Raw genomic sequence first — 24,570 nt, 5'->3', positions numbered from 1 at the left:
TACTGTACTAATATTAATGATGTTAACTGGATGTTATAATTGTCTAAAATAATTTGGCACTCAAAATTGTGTATACATATCAATTGACAGTAGTGGCTAAATATGTTTGGCACCTGCTTGAAATAATTAGGGTGTCTGATTAGACTCTTTTATTAAAGAGATGTATTCACATTGAATTTGCTATTCATGAGAAGCAAACTGTGTGTCATTGATGAACCCAAAAAAATATACTCAAACTATTGTCCTTTTTTTATACACAGGATGAGTCCATCCAGGAGGAATGGGGGGAAAGTGGCAGGCAGGAGGAGACCAGGCCCATGGACAGCCTGGAGGAGGCCGGATTCACCATCATCCTGGAGGAGGCTGGGCCCAGTGTCAGGCAGGAGGTGGCTGCTCCCAGTGAGGTGGCTGCTCCCAGTGAGGTGGCTGGGCCAAGTGAGGTGGCTGGGCCAAGTGAGGTGGCTGGGCCCAGTAGGAGCCTGACCGAATCCCAAGTGCCTCCCCTCCACTTTCCCAAAAAAAGGGCCAGGAAGGGGATGGTCACACAGGACGCATCCCTGCGCCTCATGCAAGAGGCCACCCGTTTTTTAAGGAGCCCCCCCGAAGCGGAAGAATCCTATGGCTGCTACTTAGCCAGCAGGCTTCTTCAGATGAATAGGGAGCAGCGCCTCATTTGTGAGCGCCTATTTGGGGAAACAATCCATAAGGGGCTGCAGGGCACGCTAACACAAAACACCCAACTACATGAGGCAGCCCCCCCTCCTCCTCCTCCTCCTCCTGCCACAACTGAAACACCAGAGCCACAGCCTCAAAAGAAGGCTACAGGGAAGGCTGCAGGGCAGCGTGGAGGAAAGGCTGCAGGGAAGAGAAGAAAATGATGACCTGGGTTCAGTCTGGTCTGACAGAAGACGCAGGCTGTTGTAGGACCACAGTCTGGGGACATCTAGATCATCTGCTGGTGCTGTTGATCTCTGGGATTCTTGGACCAGATTGTGCTCCCTCTTATATGGACTCCGCAAGATCCCAATTTTCTGGTACACCGACTTTTTCCAGCGTTGACTTCCTCTTTATTTTATTTTGACCATGAATAAATGGATCTTTTTTGAGTTTAGCAAAAGACTTTATGTGTTTTCTTTGAAATCATTGATTTTACACACAATGTTAAATTAACAAGGGACAACAATCTCATTGAGTTTGAAAAAAAACACACCAAAAATACATTACTAATGTTAATAATGTTCAAGTGGTAAGTCTTGAAAATCAAAAAATTTACGTAACCAAAAACGGTGCTTTGGGTTAACTTTATCTAAAAACTAAAAAATAATCACTATAAAAAAAAAAAAATAATAATGGGTTCTTTGTGTTAACTTTACAAACCTAAAAAAAAAAAAGGGGAAAAAGTATTATTAGTATGGAAACATTGTTTTTAAAATGCATACTATATCATTCATGAGATCAAAGAGAAAAAGAATCCAGAAATCAGTTTGGGAGAACTCTGATTATGAACAGCAAAACACCTTCGTTCTTTAGAGCCTTCGTAAAGAAGAAATAAAATGCGCTGCATTCAACGATCACAGATTTTGCAGCGTGAGGAATGTGCTACCTACAATACGAACACTAGTTTTACTAGACCGAGTGCTTCCGTTTAGTTTTTGCTTATGAGCATGCGTCGTTTTTTTGTCCGTCGGACTAGCATACAGACGAGCGGACTTCGGGGTCCGTCGTAGTTACGACGTAAAGATTTGAAGCATGCTTCAAATCTAAAGTCCGTCGGATTTGAGGCTAAAAAAGTACGTTGAAAGTCCGGAGAAGCCCACACACGATCGGATTACCAGCCAGCTTTAGTCCGTCAGCGTCCGTTGGACTTTTGTAGACGAAAAGTCCGACCGTGTGTACGCGGCATTAGTCTTAAAAAAAGAAAAACGAATGCAGCCACCACATCTAAGAATTGGTAACCTGCAATATATTCTATTTTTGTTCCTGGGCTTACTGTCTTTTAATACCATCATTTGTATTTTTATTTTGCAGCTTTCTTTGGGGCAGTGACCACCCCATCACCAGGTGTTCATGAAATGACAGTTGGATCTGTCACTTATCAGGTGAAAACTGGAGATATAACCAAAGAGGAAGCAGAAATTATTGTCAACTCTTCCAACAGCAGTTTTACCCTGCGTGCAGGTAAATCCCTGAGAACCAAGAGGTGTCAATATATCTGCTAGCTTTAGAAATGCAATATTGCAGAAAGTATATGTGGTCTGCTGCTGAGTTTAGGCTGCTTCTAATATTTCTATTCCTAGGTCTTTCAAAGGCCATTCTTGAAGCTGCTGGAACAGAGGTTGAAGTCTCTGCCAGAAAACTTGGTAAATGTTACTTTTGCCATCATTGTCTTTGTTTTTCAAATGCCATAAATGTTTTCAGACAAGTAGATAATGCACTGATAGACCACAACAGACTTGTGTGTGCATGGCTATATGGTGGGTATTGGTTTCCATGACAGATGGTAGCCCACTGGGTGCCAAGTAACCATACCATGTACCCTTCATCTTTCTTTTTTCCCAGGTGCCCTGCCTAACAAGGGACATGTCATCACTCTAGCTGGAAACCTCAGACATTGTAAATGGATTCTCCATGTGGCCGGCGCGAACCAGCCAGCAACCATCAAGAGACTTGTCCTGGATGCCCTGCAGGAGTGTGAGAAACATCAGGCCACCTCAGTGGCTTTCCCCGCTTTAGGAACCGGTAAACAAAATCTGATTTTTCGCTGACTTGCTCCTCGAAATCCAGTATGACATTTTTAGAATTCTTTGACAACATCAAAGTTGTAAGACATCAGTGCTTTTCAGTCTTGTTTCCTCATTGTCCAGCTTTGGCGTCCATAGAAAGTGACAGAAAATACCATAGCCTGGACAATTCTGATCTTTGCACTTATAGAAACATCAGTACTTTTAAAGATCGTTTCTAGGTCTTTAACTCTTGCACTTCCAAGTTCCAGTCTGTATCAGATTTCTTGACTGCTGGATCCTTCATTGTATATAGTTGATCCATGGACACGAAAGCTGTCTTCTACTTCTGTGTACTTACCATCTATTCTGTAGTTAGATGTCTTTCCAATTACCATAACCTCAGTTTTCTTGATGAAGTCCTAAATTTTCACTTGATGGTTTTCTCTTTGAGGCCCTTGAGGTCCTCAACATCTTCAGCTATGAGCATTGTGTCATCAGAAAATCAAATATTGATTTTAAGATTGTTGAAGTTTCTTCCACCAATTTTAGGCCTCTTATCATTTTCCTCCAGCCCTGCTTCTCTCATTATTTTTTTAACATGTAGGTTGTATGCATAAGTATGGTAAGTGTATGTAACGAATGTCTGTAAGTGTCTGTAACGAATCTTGAACCATACCATGCGTCCTTTCTTTGTAGTGACTGTGGCTTCTTGATCAGTGTAAGACATCCTACTTTTGTGAGGACAATCCATGATCCACACAGCCATTTTCATCAATGAAACACACACTTATTTCCTTTTTTATTAGACTTTATTATTGCAAAACAAGACATGGTAAGTCAGTAATGGGAAAAAAAATCCGTTGCAAGAAGACCATAGACAATACTGTTGAATAGCCCCTTGCCTTATGCTCTAAGTCCTTTGCAGTATGCTTTAATGATTGAAGACTTTTGCCTGTTCTGTTCCCAACGGCACAAAGTGCTTCCTAAGCCTAGCTATGAGGTCAGCTGGGCATCCTCCTTCTCCCTTCGGGGGCCCATCCTACAATATAGCTAGGGAGGAGACAGACACTTTAGATACTTTTCCCTGTGCAGCCACGTGTTTTGGGAAAGTGCTTGGAGCCGAGACAAGTGTCTGACGTGGCCATCTCCTCCCTACCTATATTGTAGGATGGCCCAGAAGGGGTAGGGGAATGCCCAGCCAACTTTATAGCTAGGCATATGAAGCACTCAGCACCATGGGACAAAGTACTGAATGCACTTTGTCCCATGAGGAACAGAACAGGCATAGTTCTTCTATCATTAAAGCATAGTATAAAGGATATAAAGAAAGAGGAGCATATCAGCCTCCCATTTCTCTGCTTTCCTATGGAATGGGATTCAAACCCTGTAAAGTGACCAATTGTAATGTATTGACCTGTAATAATGATATTCTTGACTTATATTGCTCTGTAGCGAAACAAGACTATTCTATTTACTAAATGTACTTGAATGTTTATTTGATGCAGGTGCAGCCAGAATAAAGGCCTCAGAAGCAGCTGATTCACTGCTTGATGCCGTAGTAGATTTCACCAAGTCAAAGCCGGTCAGCTCTCTTAAGACCGTGAAAGTGGTTCTATTCCAGGAAACTGTGCTGAAAGATTTCCATGAGAGTATGAAGAAGAGATATGAGACCGCTCCGCCCCAACCCGAACCCGTCTACCCTGGGCAGACCGGTGAGTTGAGTTAAGATAATAGACCCACAATGCACTACAAGCAAGGAATAGCCTCTAAACTGAGCACATGACAGAAATGTTCCCTGAAGTATCAGAAGAACTTGGCAGACATGGAAGAAAAAATAACACTTTCAGCATTTACAAACACAAACAGTATAAAAAAACATGGGCACCCAATATAAATTGGTGCTTATTATATATCTGACATGTGAAGGCCACACTCTTCATCTTCTCCTGTACACAGCCGATGAAAAGAGCTCAATAATTACACAGCTCTACAATGTGTCTGGACGGAGGTCTCTGTGGCACAAATTACCACCTTTTTTGTTGTATATGGCCAAAGATATGTGAGTTCCTTCTTAATGTCTGAGTTCAGCAGTCTCCAGTGAATGGTGAAGATATTGTAGACGTGTGTTCTTCCAACCAGATGGTAGTAGCTTCTTGAGGGCCCTTTTCTGTTCCATCATGACTGTGCCCCTGAGTACAAATCTAACTCCATAAAGACATGGTGTGACCAGTTTTGTGTGGAGGAACTTGAGTGTCCTGCACAGAGCCCTGACCTCATCCCTACTGAGCACCATTGGAATGAATTGGAATTCCAATTGTGAGCAAGGTCTTCTTATCCAACATCAGTAAAATAATGCCAAGGCAACGACGGCTGCTGTCCTCAGAGAGCTGGCTCTGTGTATAGGGAGACAAAAGGGAGAACACAGGAAGCGCCACCTAAGTGCAATATTTAAAACAGCTTTAATGGCAAGGTATAAAAACACACTTGTGTTTTTATACCTTGCCATTAAAGTTGCTTTTAATACTGCACTTAGGTGGCACTTCCTGTGTTCTCCCTTTTGTCTCCCTATACACAGAGCCAGCTTTCTGAGGACAGCAGCCGCTGTTGCCTTGGCATTATTTTACTTTTAACCTTTGAACTATCTGATTTTCCTATGGGTTAATAACACAATAGTTGTGATTACTCTGCGTGCACTGTATTTGCGCTTACAGTTATTTTTACCTTTTTATCCAACATCAGTACCTGACTTTACAAATGGGCACAAATTCACACAAACACCCTCCAAAATCTTGTGGGAAGTCTTGCTGTTATAGCTGCAAAGGGGGGGGGGGACAACTCAACATTGATGCCATGGTTCTTGAATAGAATTTCCAAACAAGCTCATATAGATGTGATGGCCAGGTGCCCCTAAACTGTTGGCCATAAGGTCTGCATTGTATATACTTCTACCAGACTAAAATGGGCAAAGAAGATTATGTGTCTTGTATGAAGTGTCTGTCTTAGACCCACAAAGGATGTTCTCTACAGTCAGTGAAAGTTTAATTAAAAACAAAACTTGGAGTTTTCACTTAGCTCTGTAACTGTTGCCCAAATTTTGTCTAAACCACATTCACAATTTTTTTATTCACTTGATAGATATTTATTTTATAGACCAATTAGTGACGTGAAGATTCCTCCCCTTCTTCTTGTAGAAAGTGGAATGGAAGTAAAGAAGCCGGTGGAACAAGAAGTAGAGAAGCCAGTTGCGAAGTTGAGCTCCTTTCATATGGTAAATGGCGTTGAGCCTGTGATGTTCAGCCTGTGCGCCAATGAAAAGGAGAATCTGAACAAAACCAAGACATGGCTGCAAGAGTTTATAAAATCTGCACAGACAGAGAATGTGATCATTGAAGAATGTGTGGTTGAAATAGAAGAAGCTGAGGTGCAGAAAATATGCGACCTCCAGAAAACGTTCCAGGTCTCAGTCACTTACAAACCACCTGAACCCTCAATCCGGATTGTGGGCCTCATCCAAGATGTCATGTCTGTATCCGAGGAAATTAACGTTATTCTAAACCGCATCAAAGAAAATAAAAGCAGAGAGCGGGCAGCTGAGAAAGAAAAAGAAATCAGAGAGCGGGCAGCTGAGGAAGAAAGAGAGCGGGCAGCTGAGAGAGAAAGAGAATTCAGAGAGTGGGCAGCTGAGAAAGAAAGAAAAATCAGAGAGGAGGCAGCTGAGAAAGAAAGAGAGCGGGCAGCTGAGAAAGAAAGAGAATTCAGAAAGCGGGCAGCTGAGAAAGAAAGAGAAAGCAGAGCTGAGCTCCTAAGTAAGGTGGTGGAATGGAGATACGAACTTAAGGACAATATGGTTCCCTTCAATAAGATAACAAACCTGGAGCTGGAGGAGGCAAAAAATGGAAACAAAAGCCAAATCACCATCCAGAGCCAAGGAAACCCAATCACAGTCAGCTTACATAAGGAAACTGCCACAGACGGGCAGGGAAACCAAATCCGGATCCAACGTGTCATCAAAAATGGTAATATTACACATTCTTGCTATATTGTAACAATTCCCTGTAATCCTCTAAGAAAGTCCCTAAAGTGGTTGTAAACCTCAGATGTGAAATATGAACAAAGCGTATCCCTCTATAGTGTGTGCTTGTCTCAATCTAAAGCAAAGGGGGGGGGGATGTATATCTCCATATACTGGGACTTTAAATGAACCGCACAAGAAAAGGGGGGGTAGTGCGCCTCCATCCTTAATCTAAAAAATAATAAAAGAGTGTGGGACTTTAAATGAGGCAGGTTCAAACACAAATTAGAGAGTAAAAATTAAAGTTTATAATGTACATGAGTATCAAGTTGCGTAACGTTATATATAACAAATAGTTGCTCAGTGCATATGCAGACATCTTGGGAAGTACATAGCATACATATAAACAGAGTATAAAACATGATTGCCATAACAGGGGGACAATAATACATAATTCATGAGTATGACTTGTAGTGTACAGTAAAATTCATAAAAATCTTGTTGGGAATATGAGGGGTAGCATCCTCAAAAGCTTGACGCATTTCGTCGGTAAGCTGTCTCATCAGGAGCAAATATTAAATATCTGTAAATAATGAAAATGTTCTAAATCAAGAAATGAGGCCCATGATATGGAAAGTATTATATGTAAAAAGGTATATATATAGAGCGAAAAGATGGTCAGGTCCACAAACTTACATCCCATTGGAACACTGAGCTTCCAATAATCCTGGTATGCAGGAGTCACCATATCAAGCCTCCTCGGGAGCTGAGGTATAGGAGTCCGCCCATAAGCAAGCCCACACCCAAACGTCCCCAACCAGGGAACAAATGTAGTATATTGGGTATTATGCCAATAGTGGCAAGTAAATCTGTAAGATAATTAAGAGTATTGTATATGATATACCCGGCAGCACTGTCAAGCACAGAGAAAATAGGGATACATGGAGAAAAAGTGGTGAAAGAAAGTGCCAAAGAAGTGCAAGATAGAGCGTAGGTGAGAGTATACCTACTGGATAATGTGCAAAATAGAAATGAGGCTGGGATGTAAGGAGAACCAGTGAGAATTGTGGAAAAGTAGATGAGCGAACACTGGGAGCGTGCTGAAGAAAGAGAAACCTATTAGGTGATGTTCGTGAGAGAACGATATAGGTGTGGAGTGAGAAGAATGAAAAAAGTATAAAAGTGAAATGTAAACAACCGTGACATATAGATTTACTCTGTATATGTTATGTTTGAACCTGCCTCATTTAAAATCCCACACTCTTTTATTATTTTTTTGAACTTGTCTCAATCGAGAGCAGTAAGTGTCATTTACGTCCGCTGCTTCCTTCCTTCCGTCTTTTCTGATGGGTTTTCCTGACACTATGAGAAAAATGGTGACAGGGGAGGGAGCTCCAGCTGATTGGCAGCCTCAGCTCTGTTCCTGCTTGCTGTGTGAAGGGGGGTGTGTCCCTTCCCTCCAATCAACTCTCAGAGCTCTCCTCACTGATGTAACTTCAGCTCCCTGCCCCCTGCTTTTTGAGAGCTGAGAGATGCTGTGTAAAATCTGCACTTTGAATGGCTGTAGGGGAAAGACGGCTGCAGGTAAACAGGTACAATTGATGTAGGAGGATTTGTTTCATCTCTGTATATTACCCGAGGCCAGTAGGGAAAATTTGAGGGTTTTCAACTGCTTTAGCAATTTTAAATTTTAAGGGTAAAAGAGAAGACAAATAGTTGTTAGGTGGGACTTAAAAATGTAAAAAAAAGATGAGATTGGGTAAAATCTGTCATTCCAGTTTACTGTGAACATATGCTGTTCCCTGTAGATTCCAAATAGCTCAGAGAGCTGAGAATGGGATGGAGTTTCATTATTTTTTTTCATATTTGGTGCCACCAATAATATCTACAATGTAGATACTTCAATTTAGATTGGGCAATGACATCCAATTCTCTGGGATTTGCCTGGAGGTTCCTAATAAAATTTTATTTTTCAGAAAATGATTATCTCTGGGTACCACTGTCCTGGAAAGCAATGGATAATACTCATGTAATAGAAGTGGATATCCCATGTGGAAGTCCTGAATACTCAGAGGTTGAACACAAGTTCCAGAAAAGCTGCATTAGCAAAATTCTGAAGGTAACTTCCCCAATAAATGCCTATCTGCCGTATCAGTCATATTTCCCAATGATATCTAGAAATGTCAGGTGATTATAGGTGAAGAGGATGCTAGTTTGATCTTTAATTCAAACCTGGACATCCCAGCGAATGACCAACAAATTATGTTGGGGCTTGATTTTGAAAACAAAGATAATGAATAGTGTTGAGGACAAGTGAAAGGAATGGTGATGGCTGGGTTAAAGACAACAGTACATAATTGTGTAAGGACAGGTGTAAGGAATGGTGTTGAGGACAAGTGCACTAAGTTTCCATGTCTGCAAACCTGCTGTGCCCATTATGAAGGGTTCCCACCATCCCTGTGCTGAGTTCCCGGGTCTGTACACCCGCTGTGCCCATTATGAAGGGTTCCCACCATCCCTGTGCTGAGTTCCCAGGTCTGTACACCTGCTGTGCCCATTATTAGGGGCTCCCACCATCCCTGTGCTGAGTTCCCAGGTCTGTACACCTGCTGTGCCCATTATTAGGGGCTCCCACCATCCCTGTGCTGAGTTCCCGGGTCTGTACACCTGCTATGCCCATTATGAGGGGTTAATTTTGTTTATTGAAAAATCTTACAAACAACAACTTATATACAATAAAACCATAATAAATAAATAAAAAATATTTACAAAATAATTGAATATGACTATACAAAACAAGAACATAATAAATGGTACAAACCAAATTGTGCACAACACAATCCCTAGGGGAGAACCAGACTAAGGAACATCACCGTCACCATGCATGTAGCCTTTTATCAAAAATATATTTGATCTTGAAAATCTAGGGGAGTGAATCAAGAATACAAAGAAAAGCCGCACACCCCGATATCAACAGGCAGCAGCTACAGAGTCCTGATATTCCTCCACGCCCTTATCCAGGCCTCCTGCTGCCACCTGCCTTTCTCAAGACCCCAAATCTTCCCAACCTCACCCAGAATGTCCTGCACCACCACTTCGACAGGGAGTATTTTACTCCATAAGGATACCTGACACCGTGCACTCCACGTGAAATAACGGACTACTAGACTAACTAAAAAAAGTGTTTCCAAATCATAATCCCGACGAGTCTGGAATGCCCCATACACCCACTCTGCATAACTCATATGGGGGAGGAAGGGTATACTCAGAGCCCTCCCCACCCTCTTGTACACCTCTATATTAAAAGGGCATTGAAGTAGAAAGTGATCCATGGACTCCACCACTCCTCCACACTCCACTCTCGAGCAGCCCTGATCACTCATGGAAAGAAACTTCAAGTTGCCCTTCACATATAGTTTTCCATGAAAGGCAAGCCAAGCCTGATCCCTAAACTTCAATGGGATTCTCTCCAAATTAATCAATCGCAAACCCACCCCCAAAACCAGGCTTGGGCAATCCCTCAAGGCCAGTGGCTCGCAAAAAGCAGAGCTCATGATCCGCTTCTCATGAAGTTTCCTTGGAAGAGATCTGACTTCTCCTGCTGTTACTTGCCACTGCCGAAGCATTTTCAAACACGGGGCAACATAAGTCGGGAGCTCTTCATGCTTGACCCTCAGGCTTTTCACTGGCCCACCATTCTCCCAGTCTTGCAGAAAGGGCCTAAACCAGGACTGGAAAATACCAACCCACCCAGGCGGTCTCTCTGCCAACATGTTACCAAGATTGTACTTCACAAACATCAGAGAGAAAAAGACTACAGGGTTGACCATCCCTTGACCACCCTCCCGCCTAGGAAGGTAAGTCACATTCCTTTTGACAAGGTTTATTCTGTTCCCCCATAACAGCTGGAAGAAACAACTATAGACCCTGGTATAGAGAGAAACTGGCAAAATGCAAACAAAACTGACATACAGAAAAATCGGAATCAGGTAAGTCTTGATCAGATCAACCTTTTCCCTCAAGGAAAGCTGCCAACCTTTCGAGCTTGCCACCTTGGCATAGGCATTCTCCAGCCTGTTCACCCAATTTGCATGACCATAGTCACTTGGGCTGAATTCAAAGCCTAGAACTCTAATTTTTTGTTGGGGCTCCGGGAAGTCATCCGGGAGAACAAGGCTCTCGCCTTCCATGCCCATCCAGAAAGCTTCACACTTGTCCTGGTTGACCTTTGAACTTGATGCCTCTGTTTACTGCCCTATCACTGAGACCACCTCCTGCGCCTCCGCAGTCCCAGAGATAAAAACAGAAACATCAGCATAGGCCACAACCTTCAAAGGAGGCTCACCAGCGATGCCCAAAGGTACCCCACACAAAGGTCCACTCTCTAGCCTTCTAATGAAGGGGTCGATTGCAAACACATATAGCAGAGGACTCAATGGACACCCCTGACGCACACTCGAGCCGACCGCAAAGGGTTGCCAGACCCAACCATTAACCAGAGAAAAGCTTTCAGCCCCTTTGTAGAAAATCTTGAGCCAATCAATGAAACCTCCCTCCAGGCCATATTTGTCAAGAAGGAGCCACAAGTACTTATGATTAATCCAATCAAAGGCCTTAGCCTGATCCAATGTCAGCAAACATTTACCCCAACCAGCAGCCCTACAACACTCCAAGGCCTCCCGGACAGCTAACACCGCTGAGAAAGTGCTTCTACCTTGGACCAAACAGTGCTGGTGGTGGGATAACAAACTGCCTGCAACTGGTGATTATCGCCAGAAGAAAATCTTTGCCAGTATCTTTCTATCGACATTAAGAAGGCTAATGGGGTGCCAATTCCCAATCATCGAAGGATCTTTACCCTTTGACAGAAGGATCACTGCAGATTGCCTCATGGAGGGAGGGAGAGAACCCCCATTCAAACAGCCATTAAAAACCATCCCAAGGTAGGGAGCCAGGATCGTCTTAAAACATTTATAGAACTCGGCTGTCAAACCATCTGGCCCTGGCATTTTCTTGATGGCTAGTTTATCAATAGCCTGGATTACCTCATCTGCAGTGATTTCATCTGTCAAATTCATCAAAGGAACATTACTTTCCAGTCCTGGTGTAGAGTCCAAAAAACCCAACATCCTTGTCCGATCAAGGTTCCTTCCTCCCAGGAGATCAGCATAGTATGACCTGACAACCTCCAGGATCCCTGACCTAGACTTCGTCAGAGAGCCCGTACTGTCCCTCGGGCCATTGACCGTCTTAACTGCTACGCTCTGTTTACAGTCTGGTAAGGGTCAGGCGAATGGTATTTCCCGTAATTTCCCGTAATGAACCAAAGAGGCGTGCCGGTCATATTGATGTCTCCTAAGGAGGAGCTTCACCTCAGAGATCGCCCCAGAATCTCCTCCATTCAAAACAAGTTTCAAGTTTCCTTTGCAAACGCTGGTAGGTGATATACTTATCTTGCTGCTTCTTTCTTACTATGGCCTTAAAAAGTCCAACAGTCCACTGTTTAACAAGCTCCCACCATTCTGACTTGCTGTTGCAAAAGTTAAGGATCGTTACTTGTGCTTGAAAAAAATCCTCAAAGGATTGTCTTACTCTCTCGTCTTCCAGGAGGGCTGATTTCATTCTCCAGATACCCCTCCCCCTAGGTGGCATGTCTGAGGCATTCAGAGTCACAGATAGAATACAGTGATCAGAAAACTCCACTGCCCGACACACAGGTGCCGAAAAAGCGGAGTCTCCCTTTAAAAAAAAACCTATCTATCCTACTCTGACTATTACCTCGCTGAAAAGTGAACCCAGCGCTGTCTGGGCAGCGCTTAATGTGCGCATCTACCAGACCTGCTTCCCTAACTATCGCATTAAGAAAAAGGGTGTCATAGCCCAGCTTATCTCTGAAACCTCTCCTGTCTTTAGACCTAGTAATGGTGTTGAAATCACCTCCAAAGATAACCTGCTGGGCCGTAAAAAAGAAAAGGCTTAATCTTTGTAAAGAGGCATTTCCTGTCCCACTTCGTCTGGGGACCATAGATGTTAATCAGGCCCAAGTCCTGCCCCTTCACAGAGACATCTAAGACCATGCATCTCCCTATCTCTACCTCAATTACCCGCCGGCACGTTACCATACCAGAAAAAAGGACTGCAACTCCGCTGTAAGGCTCGGCCGCAAGAGACCAAAATGAAGGACCACATCTCCACTCCTTCTTTGCCAGATGTATATCGGCCAGACTACTCAGATGGGTTTCTTACAAAAACAAAATGCCAGCATCAAACTCGCTGAGCAAAAATAGGGCCATATGATGAGCACTTACTGATCTTAAGCTGGCAACATTAATGGTTGCCACTTTTAACAGAGTGGGAACTGCCATTAGGGTAGTTGAGGCAGCCGTTTCTTAGCCTGACTACTCCCTCTTCCTGGAGATCCAGCGCGCTTTGTTGCACCCTGGCACTCATCCTCCATAGAGGAACGAGTCCCATTCATCATCATTATCAGACAGGACCTTAAACTTATTTTCCAAAGGCAAAACTTTAGGATTTAAGGTAACTGAACCCCTTTTTTTCCTTCTTTTGCCCCTCCTCCTCCTATCCTCCAACCACTCCATATCATCCTTAGACAAACCAGACTCAACAGCCTCCCCACACCTATCCTCCCCTTCACCCCCCTCCCCCCCACTCCCCCTTCCCTTATCTACCACCAGGCCAACCTCTTCACCATCCTCCCCACTCCTCTACACCCCACGATCCTCAATAGAAACCCTGCAGCATTGGGGGAGGGGGATTGGCACCACACCCGACGCACCTGCCTCAGCACCTCTTGCTGCCTCTGCAATTTTAGAAGACACAGACACAGAAGGATTGGACACATTTTCGGCAACTGGTACTTTACCTACAGAAGACATGGGCACACTAGGTAAACGCACAGACTGGGGAGACACAGACACATTAGGTATTGGCACAGACTGGGGCATCACAGACTGGGGAGACACATTAGGTATTGGCACAGACTCAGATGGACTCACAGGCACTCCAGCTGCTGAGCTCTGAGCATCCTCCATGTCCAGGCGGAAGAACTCTCTCATGAGCTCAGGATTGTTGTGCATTGCCTCAGGACACTGACTGTAAGGATGTCCCACCGCATTGCACAGATTGCACCTGATAATATTAAAATCCTTCGCCAAATGTCCTATACCCTGACACAGAGAGCACTTCATCACTGGACAGGAGGATGCAAGATGTCCTTTATCACCACACTTATTGCAGAGCTTTGGCTGGCCTGGATAGAAGATGGTCAGCCTGTCCCTCCCCAGGAAAGCTGAGGATGGCAGATGCTGGAAGACATTATCAACGACCTTTATTTTAACTGCACAGACCATCCCCCCGTCCATATTCCCTGATCGTCCACAATCTTTTTTAGGGGGCTTAGGTCGTCTCCATACCTTCTCAACCAAACAGTTAAATCCCCTTGTGGTATGGACTCATTGCGGACCAAAATTGTGAACATTTTAATGAGTGGCTGGCGTGATATAAGCTTTGGGATGAGCTCTTTCCAGACCGGCAGGCCCCTACACACGTGTTCATACTTCTCCCAAAATATGTCCAAAGACTCTGGACGGATAAAGGACAAATCATACTCATAGGAACCTGCCGGACTGATCAGGGCGAAGATATCTGTGGGTGTAAACCCCATCTGCAGGATTTTATCCACCACTGTCCTCCTATGTGGGGGGATTCCACCGCCTTCCCATTTTAACTGAACAACAGTCCTCCTTTTAAACAGGGAGGAAGATAAACCATTTTCATGCTCCTTCCCTGCTTGCTGTCCCTTCCCAGAACCTGTAGCAGCAACACCAGCATAAGTTTTTCTTACACCAGCAGCATTTGCAGTTTTGTCCTTAGACACATTCAAACCTGCTGGCAGAGAGTCTGAATCAGCTGTGATAGCAGTCTTCTGATTAGAGGCAGGACCCTCCCCCTCCCCCGAACACACAGTTTCTTTTCTGAGATCAATCACAGTCATGGCTGCTGCAGACTCCTGGAAAGTTGTAGCACCACTGCACCCAGCATCTCCTCCACCATTCACAGGAACAGCCGCTGTGCCTGGTCCAGGCAAAGTTTCTGTATTGTCCATGGACCTCTCTACAGACTGAAGCTGACAGTTATTAGCAGATGTTATTGCATGCTGTTCATTGTCTATGGGTCTGGGCTGACTGCCTGCAGCACTACAACCCTCAGCCAGAACATTGTCATTAAAGTTCACACCATCCTGCACACACACTGTACCTGCACCTTGTCTCTCCACAGGTCTTTCTTCCACAGGGCTAGGAACGGTGTCCATCTTCTCCTCATCATCTTGGGAAGCCACATTCGGGGGTGATTCAAGTTTATTGATAAAATCCAGCATGCCAGAACCTTCAACCTCCTGCTCAGATGTTCCACATTGCTGGGGAGTGAAGGGGACAGAGGCCTCCACCATTGAGGGCTCAGCAGATGTCTGAGGTGTTGAAGAGCTGGGCTCATCCTCAGGGCCCACTTTCTCACTCTCTGCTGTCTGTACCTGCATCTCGTCACTGGTCTCCTCATCCTCCATGCAGGAAGCGGCTCCTCTTCTCATTTGGCTGAATCTTTCTACATTCTTATATTTTTCTTTAAATGCTCCACTATTCTCCTTCAGAGAACTCACCAGTTCTCTCTGTTTCCACAGAGCTTGTTCCAGGTCTTTCAGCTCAGGCCTCAGAGCCGGTCTTTTCTTGCTGAACACTTTGGCACAAATCTGTTTTTTCTTTTTAAATTCATTTTTCAAAGCTACCAATTTCTCCTCTTCCTTCTCAATCCGCTTCAGTGTTTCAACAATCCTCCGTCTAAAGGCAGACAGGGACTCATCTTTCCTTGGGCCAGACCCAGTGTCTTCCACAGGCTGAGGCCTATCCAGGGGGCCTCCACCAGGGTCCTCCCCAGGATCCAGCATCACTCCTGGGGCAGAGGAACAACTCTAGCCCCTGGTCTCTGGAAGCACAGGAGCAAAGGAACCAGCAACCTCACACCTCACTGTCAAGGAGCGGTATGGGGGGGCTCCCACCATCCCTGTGCTGAGTTCCTGGGTCTGTACATCTGCTGTGCTCGATATGAGGGTCTCTCACCATCCCTGTGCAGAATTCCTGGGTCTGTACACCTGCTGTACCCATTATGAGCGATCCCACACATCCCTGTGCTGAGTTTATGGGTCTGTAGTACACCTGCTGTGCCTATTATGATGGGTTCCACCATCCTTGTGCTGCGTTCACGGGTCTGTACACGTGTTGTGCCCAATATGAAGGGTTCCACCATCATTGTGCTGCGTTCCTGGGTCTGTACACCTGTTGTGCCCATTATGAAGGGTTCCACCATCCTTGTGCTGCGTTCCTGGGTCTGTAACCTGTTGTGTCCATTATGAAGGATTCCTCCATCCTTGTGCTGCTTTCCCAGGTCTGTATACCTGCTGTGCCCACCATCCTTGCATTGAGTAGCCAGGTCAGTACACCTGCTCTTCCTATTATCGCAGGTTTCCACTATGCTTACTGGGTATTTTTCTATCATGGAGAATGCAACAGGAGAAGCTGGAACACAAATAGGTGAGTATGAAAAACATCATGAGGTGGGACCACACAAAGTGGGGCAAAAATACCCAAATTTTTCCCCACAGGAGCAGGACAGGAGCAGGGCTGAAAAATAATGGCAGAGAGGTCTGGTGGCATATTTTAGACTTAGAAAAAGTCAGAATCAAACTCGGCTAACTAAACTACAACTGGTACCAACAGGCTTCTCCAAAATATGATTCTTAGTTGGACGGCCCTTTAAATAATGTGTGATGTACTGTATATCATAATGGGTTGAGCTCACTACTGTTCAGGTTTGCTGACGTCTTGTATTTATGTAGGTTTGTATGATCTATCCTCCCAGATTCTGCATGTCCAGAACAGAGGTCTCTGGCTGAACTACCAGATAAAGAAGCATCAGATGGACACCAAGAACGGCTCCACTAACAACGAGATGAGGCTCTTCCATGGAACTGACTCCAACTCCATCCAGCATATCAATCAACACGGATTCAACCGGAGCTATGCAGGGAGAAATGGTGAGAGATTTCAGAGTAGTATGCCCATGTATTATGCTGAAACTCCATACAATACTTCTGGATGGAGTTCAGGTGCATCATAAGTTTGTGAGAATATTGGATATAGAGCATATGCAGGCAGGAGGAAGCATTTCCTCTCCCTTCCTCCAGCGATCAGACTATACATTGTAACTTTGTGGAAGGAGGAGGAAGCATTCCCTCAGTCTCCCCTCCCCCAGTGATCAGACTGCACATTGTAATTATGTAGTAAGTCCCAAGGTGGAAGACTGTAGCAGGGCCAGATCTGTGTCAGATATTTGTGAACACAACCAAGAACAAGGTTTTGCTTGACCTTCTAATCATAAACAACCAAGAGCTGATAGTGGGGGTTGAAGTAAAGGATAACTTAGGAAACAGCAATCACAGAGTAATTACATTCACTGTAAATAAAAGGAGATGCAAACATGATGGTAGGACATGTACATTAAATTCCAAGAGAGTTAACTTTACCAAACTGCACTCCACACTTCATGACATTAGATGGGAAGATATCCTAGAAACAAAAAAAACGGAAGAAAAGTGGAAATGCTCTAAGAACTTTTTAGGTAATGGTATTAGCAAGTGTATTCCAATGGGCAACACATATAAAAGAACTGAGGCTAAACCTGGGTGGCTAAATTAGAGCGTAAAAAAAGGCACATTAAAGAAAAAAAAAACTGTCCTTCAAAAAATATGAGGCCGAAGGGGGCATTGTCAGCATTCCAGCACTACATAGAATACAATAGAAATTGTAAGAGTGCAATCAGGGCAGCAACAATAGGCCATGAGAGACACTTAGTGGAAGAGAGTAAAAAGAAAAACATTTTTTCACATACAGTACATTAACCACTTCAGCCCCGGAGGATTTTACCACCTTCCTGACCAGAGCACTTTTTGAGATTCGGCACTGCGTCGCTTTATTAAACTGTACTACATATTTTTGGTTAAAAAAATCCCAATAAGCGTATATTGATTGGTTTGTGCAAAATTGATAGCGTCTACAAAATAGGGGATAAATTTAAGGCATTTTTATTTTTTATTTTTTTTTTTTTTTTAGTAATGGCGGCGATCTGCGATTTTGTATTGGGACTGCGACATTATGGCGGACACGTCGGACATTTTTGACACTATTTTGGGACCATTGTCATTTATACAGTGATCAGTGCTATAAAAATGCATTGATTACTGTGTAAATGACACTGGCAGTGAAGGGGTTAAACACTAGGGGGCAGTGAAGGGGTTAAGTGTGTCCTAGGGAGTGATTCTAACTGTGAGGGGGCGTGGCTTTAAAACACAGGACAGTGATCACTGCTCTCGATGACAGACAGCTGTGATCACTGTTCTGTCACTAGGCAGACTGGGGAAATGCTTTGTTTACAAAAGCATCTCCCCGTTCTTCCTCTCTGTGACACGATCGCGGGCACCTGGCGGACATCGAGTCCATGGGACCAGCGGTCACAGAGACCGCGGCGGCTGAGTGCCCGTGCCGCCGGCCACGTGCGTGCGCCTGCGACACCGCTTCTTAAAGGGGTCATACCTGTACGCCCTTTTGCCCTACAGCGCCATTCTGCCAACGTAAATCGGCGTGCGCTGGTCGGCAAGCGATTAATAGTAAAAAATCTGCATCAGAACATATTGGCCCTATAAAGAACGACCAAGGGAAGTTGGTTCCAAGTGACAAGGAGAAAGCAACTGTATTAACCGCTTCAGCCCCGGAAGATTTTACCCCCTTCCTGACCAGAGCACTTTTTGCGATTCGGCACTGTGTCGCTTTAACTGACAATTGCGCAGTCGTGCGACGTTGCTCTCAAACAAAATTGATGTCCTTTATTTCCCACAAATAGAGCTTTCTTTTGGTGGTATTTGATCGCCTCTGCGGTTTTTATTTTTTGCGCTATAAACAAAATAAGAGTGACAATTTGGAAAAAAACGCATTATTTTTTACATTTTGCTATAATAAATATCCCCCAAAAATATATAAAAAAAACATTTTTTTTCCTCAGTTTAGGCCGATATGTATTCTTCTACATATTTTTGGTAAAAAAAAAAAAATCGCAACAAGCGTTTATTGATTGGTTTGCGCAAAAGTTATAGAGTTTACTAAATAGGGGATAGTTTTATGGCATTTTTATTAATAATTTTTTTTTTACTAGTAATGGCGGCGATCAGCGATTGTTATTGTGACTGCGACGTCATGGCGGACATTTCAGACCTTTTTGACACTATTTTGGGACCATTGTCATTTATACAGCGATCACTGCGATTAAAAATGCACTGATTACTGTGTAAATGACACTGGCAGTGAAGGGGTTAACCACTAGGGGGCTGGGAGGGGGTAAGTATGTCCTAGGGAGTGATTCTAACTGTAGGGGGGATGGGCTGTGTGTGTCACTATGCTGATCACAGCTCCCGATGACAGGGAACGGTGATCAGTGACACTTGTCACTAGGCAGAACGGGGAGATGCTGTTTACATCAGCATCTCCCCGTTCATCCTCTCTGTGAGGCGATTGCGGGTATCCCCGTGGCGATCGAGTCCAATTCACACGGGGGGGGGGGCAGGATCTGGGTAGTCCCCTTGTTAAAGGGGGCTTCCAGATTCCGATAAGCACCCTGCCCGCAGACACCCACAACCTCCGGGCAAGGGTTGTGGGGATGAGGCCCTTCTCCCCATCAACATGGGGACAAGGTGCTTTGGGGGACTACCTCAAAGCACCCTCCCAATGTTGAGGGCATGTGGCCTGGTATGGTTCAGGAGGGGGGGCACTCTCTCGCCCCCCTTCTTTTCCTGCGGCCTGCCAGGTTGCGTGCTCGGATAAGGGTCTGGTATGAATTTTTGGGGGGACCCCACGCTATTTTTTTTTTTAATTTTGGCGCAGGGTTCCCCTTAAAATCCATACCAGACCTGAAGGGCCCCCCACGCCATTTTTAAAAAATAAATTTGGTTCGGGGTTCCCCTGTGGGGAAATCCCATGCCATTTTTATCAATGAGCTTTTATGTGTATTGTCGGACCGACAATTCATTAAAGCCGCGAGTAGTTTTAAATGACTTTTTTTCCTTTGAAATGTCATTTTGCTGTCAGACTGTTCTAAACACGGGAAACATGCGCCACTTTACAGGCATACTATAGACACCGCCCAGGTACGAAATTTAAAGGAATATTACACTTTTATTGTTTCACTTTAAGCATTATTAAAATCACTGCTCCCGAAAAAACGGCCATTTTTAAAACTTTTTTTTGCATTGATCCATGTCCCCTGGGGCAGGACCCGGGTCCCCAAACACTTTTTATGACAATAACTTGCATATAAGCCTTTAAAATTAGCACTTTTGATTATTCATGTTCGTGTCCCATAGACTTTAACGGTTCGCGTGTGCGAACAAATTTTTTGCCTGTTCGCATGTTCTGATGCGAACCGAACCGGGGGGTGTTCGGCTCATCCCTAGTGACTACCCTTTGGCTTCAAATCAGAATTAATTCTTACAACTGCACTTTACACACTTGCACAAAGTCAGGGAATTTGTAGGATTAACCAATGTGCATGATTAACCAATTATATCAAACAGGTGCTAATGATTTCATATGTAGGTTGAAGCACAACCATTAACTGAAATATAAGCAACCATGTAGTGGGCTTAAAACTGGGAGAGGAACAGCCAAATTCTGCTACTAAGGTGACAGTTTCATGTCACAGGTCATACACCATGGCAAGACTGAGCGCAGCAACGAGACACAAGGCAGTTATATTGCATCAGCAAGGTCTCTCCCAGGCAAAGAATTCATAGCAGCCTGGCGTTTCAAGCGTTTTAATATGTACTGTTCAAGATCTTTTGAAGAAGCACAAAAAAAGGGCAACATTCAGGAGCGTAGACGCAGTGGTTGAGTAACGCTGGGGACCGTAGACGCAATGGTCATCCAAGGAAACTTAATGCAGCAGATGAAAGACACATCATGTTTGCTTCCCTTTTACATCAGAAGATGTCCACCCTTGCTATCAGTACAGAACTGGTGGAAACCAGTGGTACCCAGGTATAGCCATTTACTGTCAAGAGACGGGTGGAAACCAGTGGTACCCAGGTACAGCCATCTACTGTCAAGAGGCGTCGGGTGGAAACCAGTTGAACCTATGTACACCCATCTACTGTCCAGAGATGTCTGGTGGAAACCAGTGGGACCCAGGTACAGCCATCTACTGTCAGGAGAAGTCTGGCCAGATGTGGTCTTCAACGAAGAGTTGCAGCCAAAAAGCCAGACCTCTGATGTGGAAACAAGGCTAAGCGACTCAACTATGCATGAAAACATAGGAACTGGGGTGCAGAAAAATGGCAGCAGGTGCTCTGGACTGATGAGCCATCATTTGAAATATGTGTCTGTATCAGGAGGCAGTTTGTTGGTGAAGGGTTGGAGAGTGGTACAATATTGTGTGTCTGCAGCCAACTGTAAAGCATGGTGGTGTCAGGATTCAGCAGCAGCTTGGGAGACCAGACACATGTAGCTACACACAGAAACTAAGACCAAACAATGTAGCTATATTTTAAGAGACATTTATTCACAGTGAAACACTCAAACAAGCATACACAGAAAACAATGAACATAAGAAACCCCAGCAAACAAGAACCAACCTGTCAGGGTAATAGCCGTAGGACGGGTAATTCTGCCAGTATCCATCATGGTGGCACCAGGCGAATCTTTGTGCGCTTGCGTGCACGCAGGCGCATGACGACGGGCACTCACAGGTGCGCAACAGCGGGAGCGCGCAGACGCGTGCGTTAACGCGGTAATCATTGGCACCCTTTTGCCTATTTAAGCCTGCTGCTGGTACAAGCTGGTTGCTGGATTATCATCAGCTTCCTGTGTTCCTTGTGCCTGTCATTATATCTGCTTCCTGTTACTACCCGGCTTGCCTGACTACTCCTGTGTTCCGCCTGCATTGACCCTGGCTTGGACCTGACTACTCTTCTGCTCCGCATCTGTACCTTGATCGTCCTCCCGTGTTTGACCCCTGGCTCGGCTACCTTCTCAGTTCCTGAATATCCTGCTCTATCTTACCTTGGACTGATTCCTGTGCTGTATGACCATTGGCCTGGCTCTGACTCCACTCCTGGTTGCTCCACGGCTCCATACCTGGAATCTCTCCTTGCATGGTTACCAGTGCACCCCAGTAGCTCCCTGCTATCAGCTACTCAGCACCAGCGCTCTGGCAACCCGTGCACCTTTGGGCACCGAACTCCCTGTCTCATTCCCAGGGTTACGCTGCACTGAGCCGCAAGGGACGCCCCCTCTGCAATCCATGGATTCCAATGGAGTGGGGGGAGAGTTTTTTGAAGCACGTGATTAGAGCCAGGGGCTCCAATAGGGTTCAAAAAAAGGGGGGGCTCCGGGCACAGAGCACTGCGCCCAAAGTCCACCAAGTGGTTTGAGATAGCGAATTAATATTTGCTATTTTCACACTAAATCTCCTCCCTGCCAATCAGGAAGCAGGTCGTGAGACCTGTTTCCTGATTGGCCAAAATGTCAGGCGATCCTATTAGATGCCTAGCACTTAGGAGAAAGAGAGTGGAGACGCACGGGGGAAGCCGCCGGAGGAGTGGACACCGGAGCTGCTGCTCGCACCTCGACACCCACCGTGCTTGAGGGGACACCAGAGCCACTGCCCACATCTCGCCACCTTGATGGGGCCACCCACTGTGCTGGAGGGGACACCAGAGCAGCTGCCCGCACCCCGCCAACCTAGATGGGGTATGGACCGACCGGCAGACAGCAGGGGGGTTCGCTAGTGCAGCACCGCCGGCCGGTCACCGGGGGGGATGTTAGTGCCGCGCCACTGGCCACCCTGGGGGGGGGTTTGCTGCCCCCCCAAAAAAAAACACCAGCCGCCACTGGTAACAGGGAATGCAGGGATGCAAGGAAGGGGGGGAACAAGACTGGGTACTAGGGCAGAGAGCAGGAGCAAGGCAGCAGGGTACAGGGTGCAAGATAGCTCAGGATATCAGGAACAAAGATCTGCAGCAAGGAGGCAATCAAAATATTGATGCACTGAAGAAAGGAAGGAGAAGCCCTAAATAGCCACCTGGCAACTGAACACAGGTGAAATTGATCATTAAAGCCTGTTGGCTTCTGGGAGACACCTGCTGGTGGACACTGGAACTACAGCAGTCAGCCCAGAGCACACAGTGCCACCAGCAGGTGAACTCAATCTTCACAGGTGGAGGTTCCTTGCAAGCTTGGGGCTGCATTTCTGCAAATGGAGTTAGAGATTTGGCCAGGATCAATGGTGTCCTCAATGCTGAGAAATACAGGCAGATACTTATCCATCATGCCATACCATCAGGGAGGCATGCGATTAGCCCCAAATTTATTTTGCAGCAGGACAACCACCTCAAACATACAGCCAATGTCATTAAAAACTATCTTCAGTGCAAAACCAGTGCAACCCTAGATAAAACCTGCCTCATTTCCTAGCTGGAGGACATCCAGCATCATCTAGGCCCGTCTTAGCTACCTTGTAGTTGTTCCAGGACCCATGTTGCAGGTGGAGGATGCCAGATGTGAACCTGCTGGTTTCCAGGTTCAAGAACAAACTGGACAAGTTTGTCTCCAGGTACAAGGATCCTCTAGAGGAGGCAATGAATGCTCTTGTGGCTCCTTGGAGCTGGAAAGTTACTCATACCTCTGGGACTTCTAACCCATCGTGCCTGTTCCCCGCAACACTTCCTTTACGCAACATTAATGTACATTGTGTCTTTCTCTTTCCACAGCTGCAGCTTTAGGAAATGGAACTTACTTTGCAGTGGATGCAAGTTACTCCGCAAGCAACACCTATTCCAAGCCTGATGCATGCAGACAGAAGCACATGTACCTGGCTCGTGTTCTCACCGGAGTCTACAGCATTGGAGCGTCAGGAATGATGGCTCCTCCAGCCAAAAATTCAGTCAATCCCACCGACCTGTATGATAGCGTCACTAATAATGTAGCAAATCCTGCCATTTTCGTGATATTTAATGACATCCAGGCCTACCCAGAGTACCACATCATCTTCTAGCAATGATCTTCTGTCTGCAAATCTCTGATATTTCCTGCTTTAAGGAGTCTTAGCTTTTCTTTCTAAGCCTGTGATACGCTGTCAACGAGTCCTAACCGGGGTGAGGCCATTGACCGGGGGTAGGAGGGAACGAGGGGGGGGGGGCTTACTTTGAGGGCTCATGCACACTGCAGCTCAAAAAAAAAGCTGCCTTTACAGACATTTAAGCTTTTATTTCAGCTTCAAGAAGCTTATACTTTCTTTGGGCTCGTGTGCACGTTTTTATTGAGCTCCTTTGAGCTTTTTTGAGCATAAGCATTTTTTTTCACAAATCCTCCCCTACATAAATACCAGTTTGGTTAAGGATATTCCAGTTAGTAATGGGGAAAGACGGGAAAATGTACAAAATTAAAAATTAACACCTTTATTGTATAGAATAAAAATAATGTATGGTTCAAAGCAATCCATACAATGAATAAACAAAAAGAATAATTAACAAAAATTACAGTACACAGGCAGAAAACAATAGGTGCAATATGGTACATGCTGCTAAGACACATAATTGAAACACGTTATGTATTGGCTCTACGCGTTTCACGACTTCTTATCGCTCATCAGGAGCATACGTGTATTGTGTCTCTGCAAAGACATAAGTACATTTCAAACTGATCCAACGCATCCACACAC

The 24,570-nt window shown here is 45.1% G+C and overlaps 2 protein-coding genes across 5 annotated transcripts in view; one reads left to right on the top strand and one right to left on the bottom strand.

Annotated features, from left to right (window-relative positions):
• Positions 1 to 24,006, top strand: part of LOC141131167 (protein mono-ADP-ribosyltransferase PARP14-like) — a 65,604-nt gene extending 41,598 nt beyond the window's left edge. The window contains exons 9-16 of the mRNA XM_073618212.1: positions 2,029 to 2,178; positions 2,298 to 2,360; positions 2,560 to 2,739; positions 4,229 to 4,435; positions 5,915 to 6,739; positions 8,712 to 8,854; positions 16,669 to 16,843; positions 23,621 to 24,006. Coding sequence (XP_073474313.1) covers positions 2,029 to 2,178; positions 2,298 to 2,360; positions 2,560 to 2,739; positions 4,229 to 4,435; positions 5,915 to 6,739; positions 8,712 to 8,854; positions 16,669 to 16,843; positions 23,621 to 23,904 — 2,027 coding nt within the window. The 3' untranslated portion in view covers positions 23,905 to 24,006. The remainder of the gene's footprint in view (positions 1 to 2,028; positions 2,179 to 2,297; positions 2,361 to 2,559; positions 2,740 to 4,228; positions 4,436 to 5,914; positions 6,740 to 8,711; positions 8,855 to 16,668; positions 16,844 to 23,620) is intronic.
• Positions 1 to 24,570, bottom strand: part of CHRNB1 (cholinergic receptor nicotinic beta 1 subunit) — a 152,022-nt gene that overhangs the window by 91,158 nt on the left and 36,294 nt on the right. The gene's annotated exons all lie outside the window — the stretch shown is intronic.

This window comes from Aquarana catesbeiana, linkage group LG03, assembly GCF_042186555.1.
Source record: "Aquarana catesbeiana isolate 2022-GZ linkage group LG03, ASM4218655v1, whole genome shotgun sequence".
Taxonomy (NCBI): domain Eukaryota; kingdom Metazoa; phylum Chordata; class Amphibia; order Anura; family Ranidae; genus Aquarana; species Aquarana catesbeiana.
Note: the sequence above shows the minus strand (reverse complement) of the source record. Positions and strands in the feature narration are given on the sequence as shown.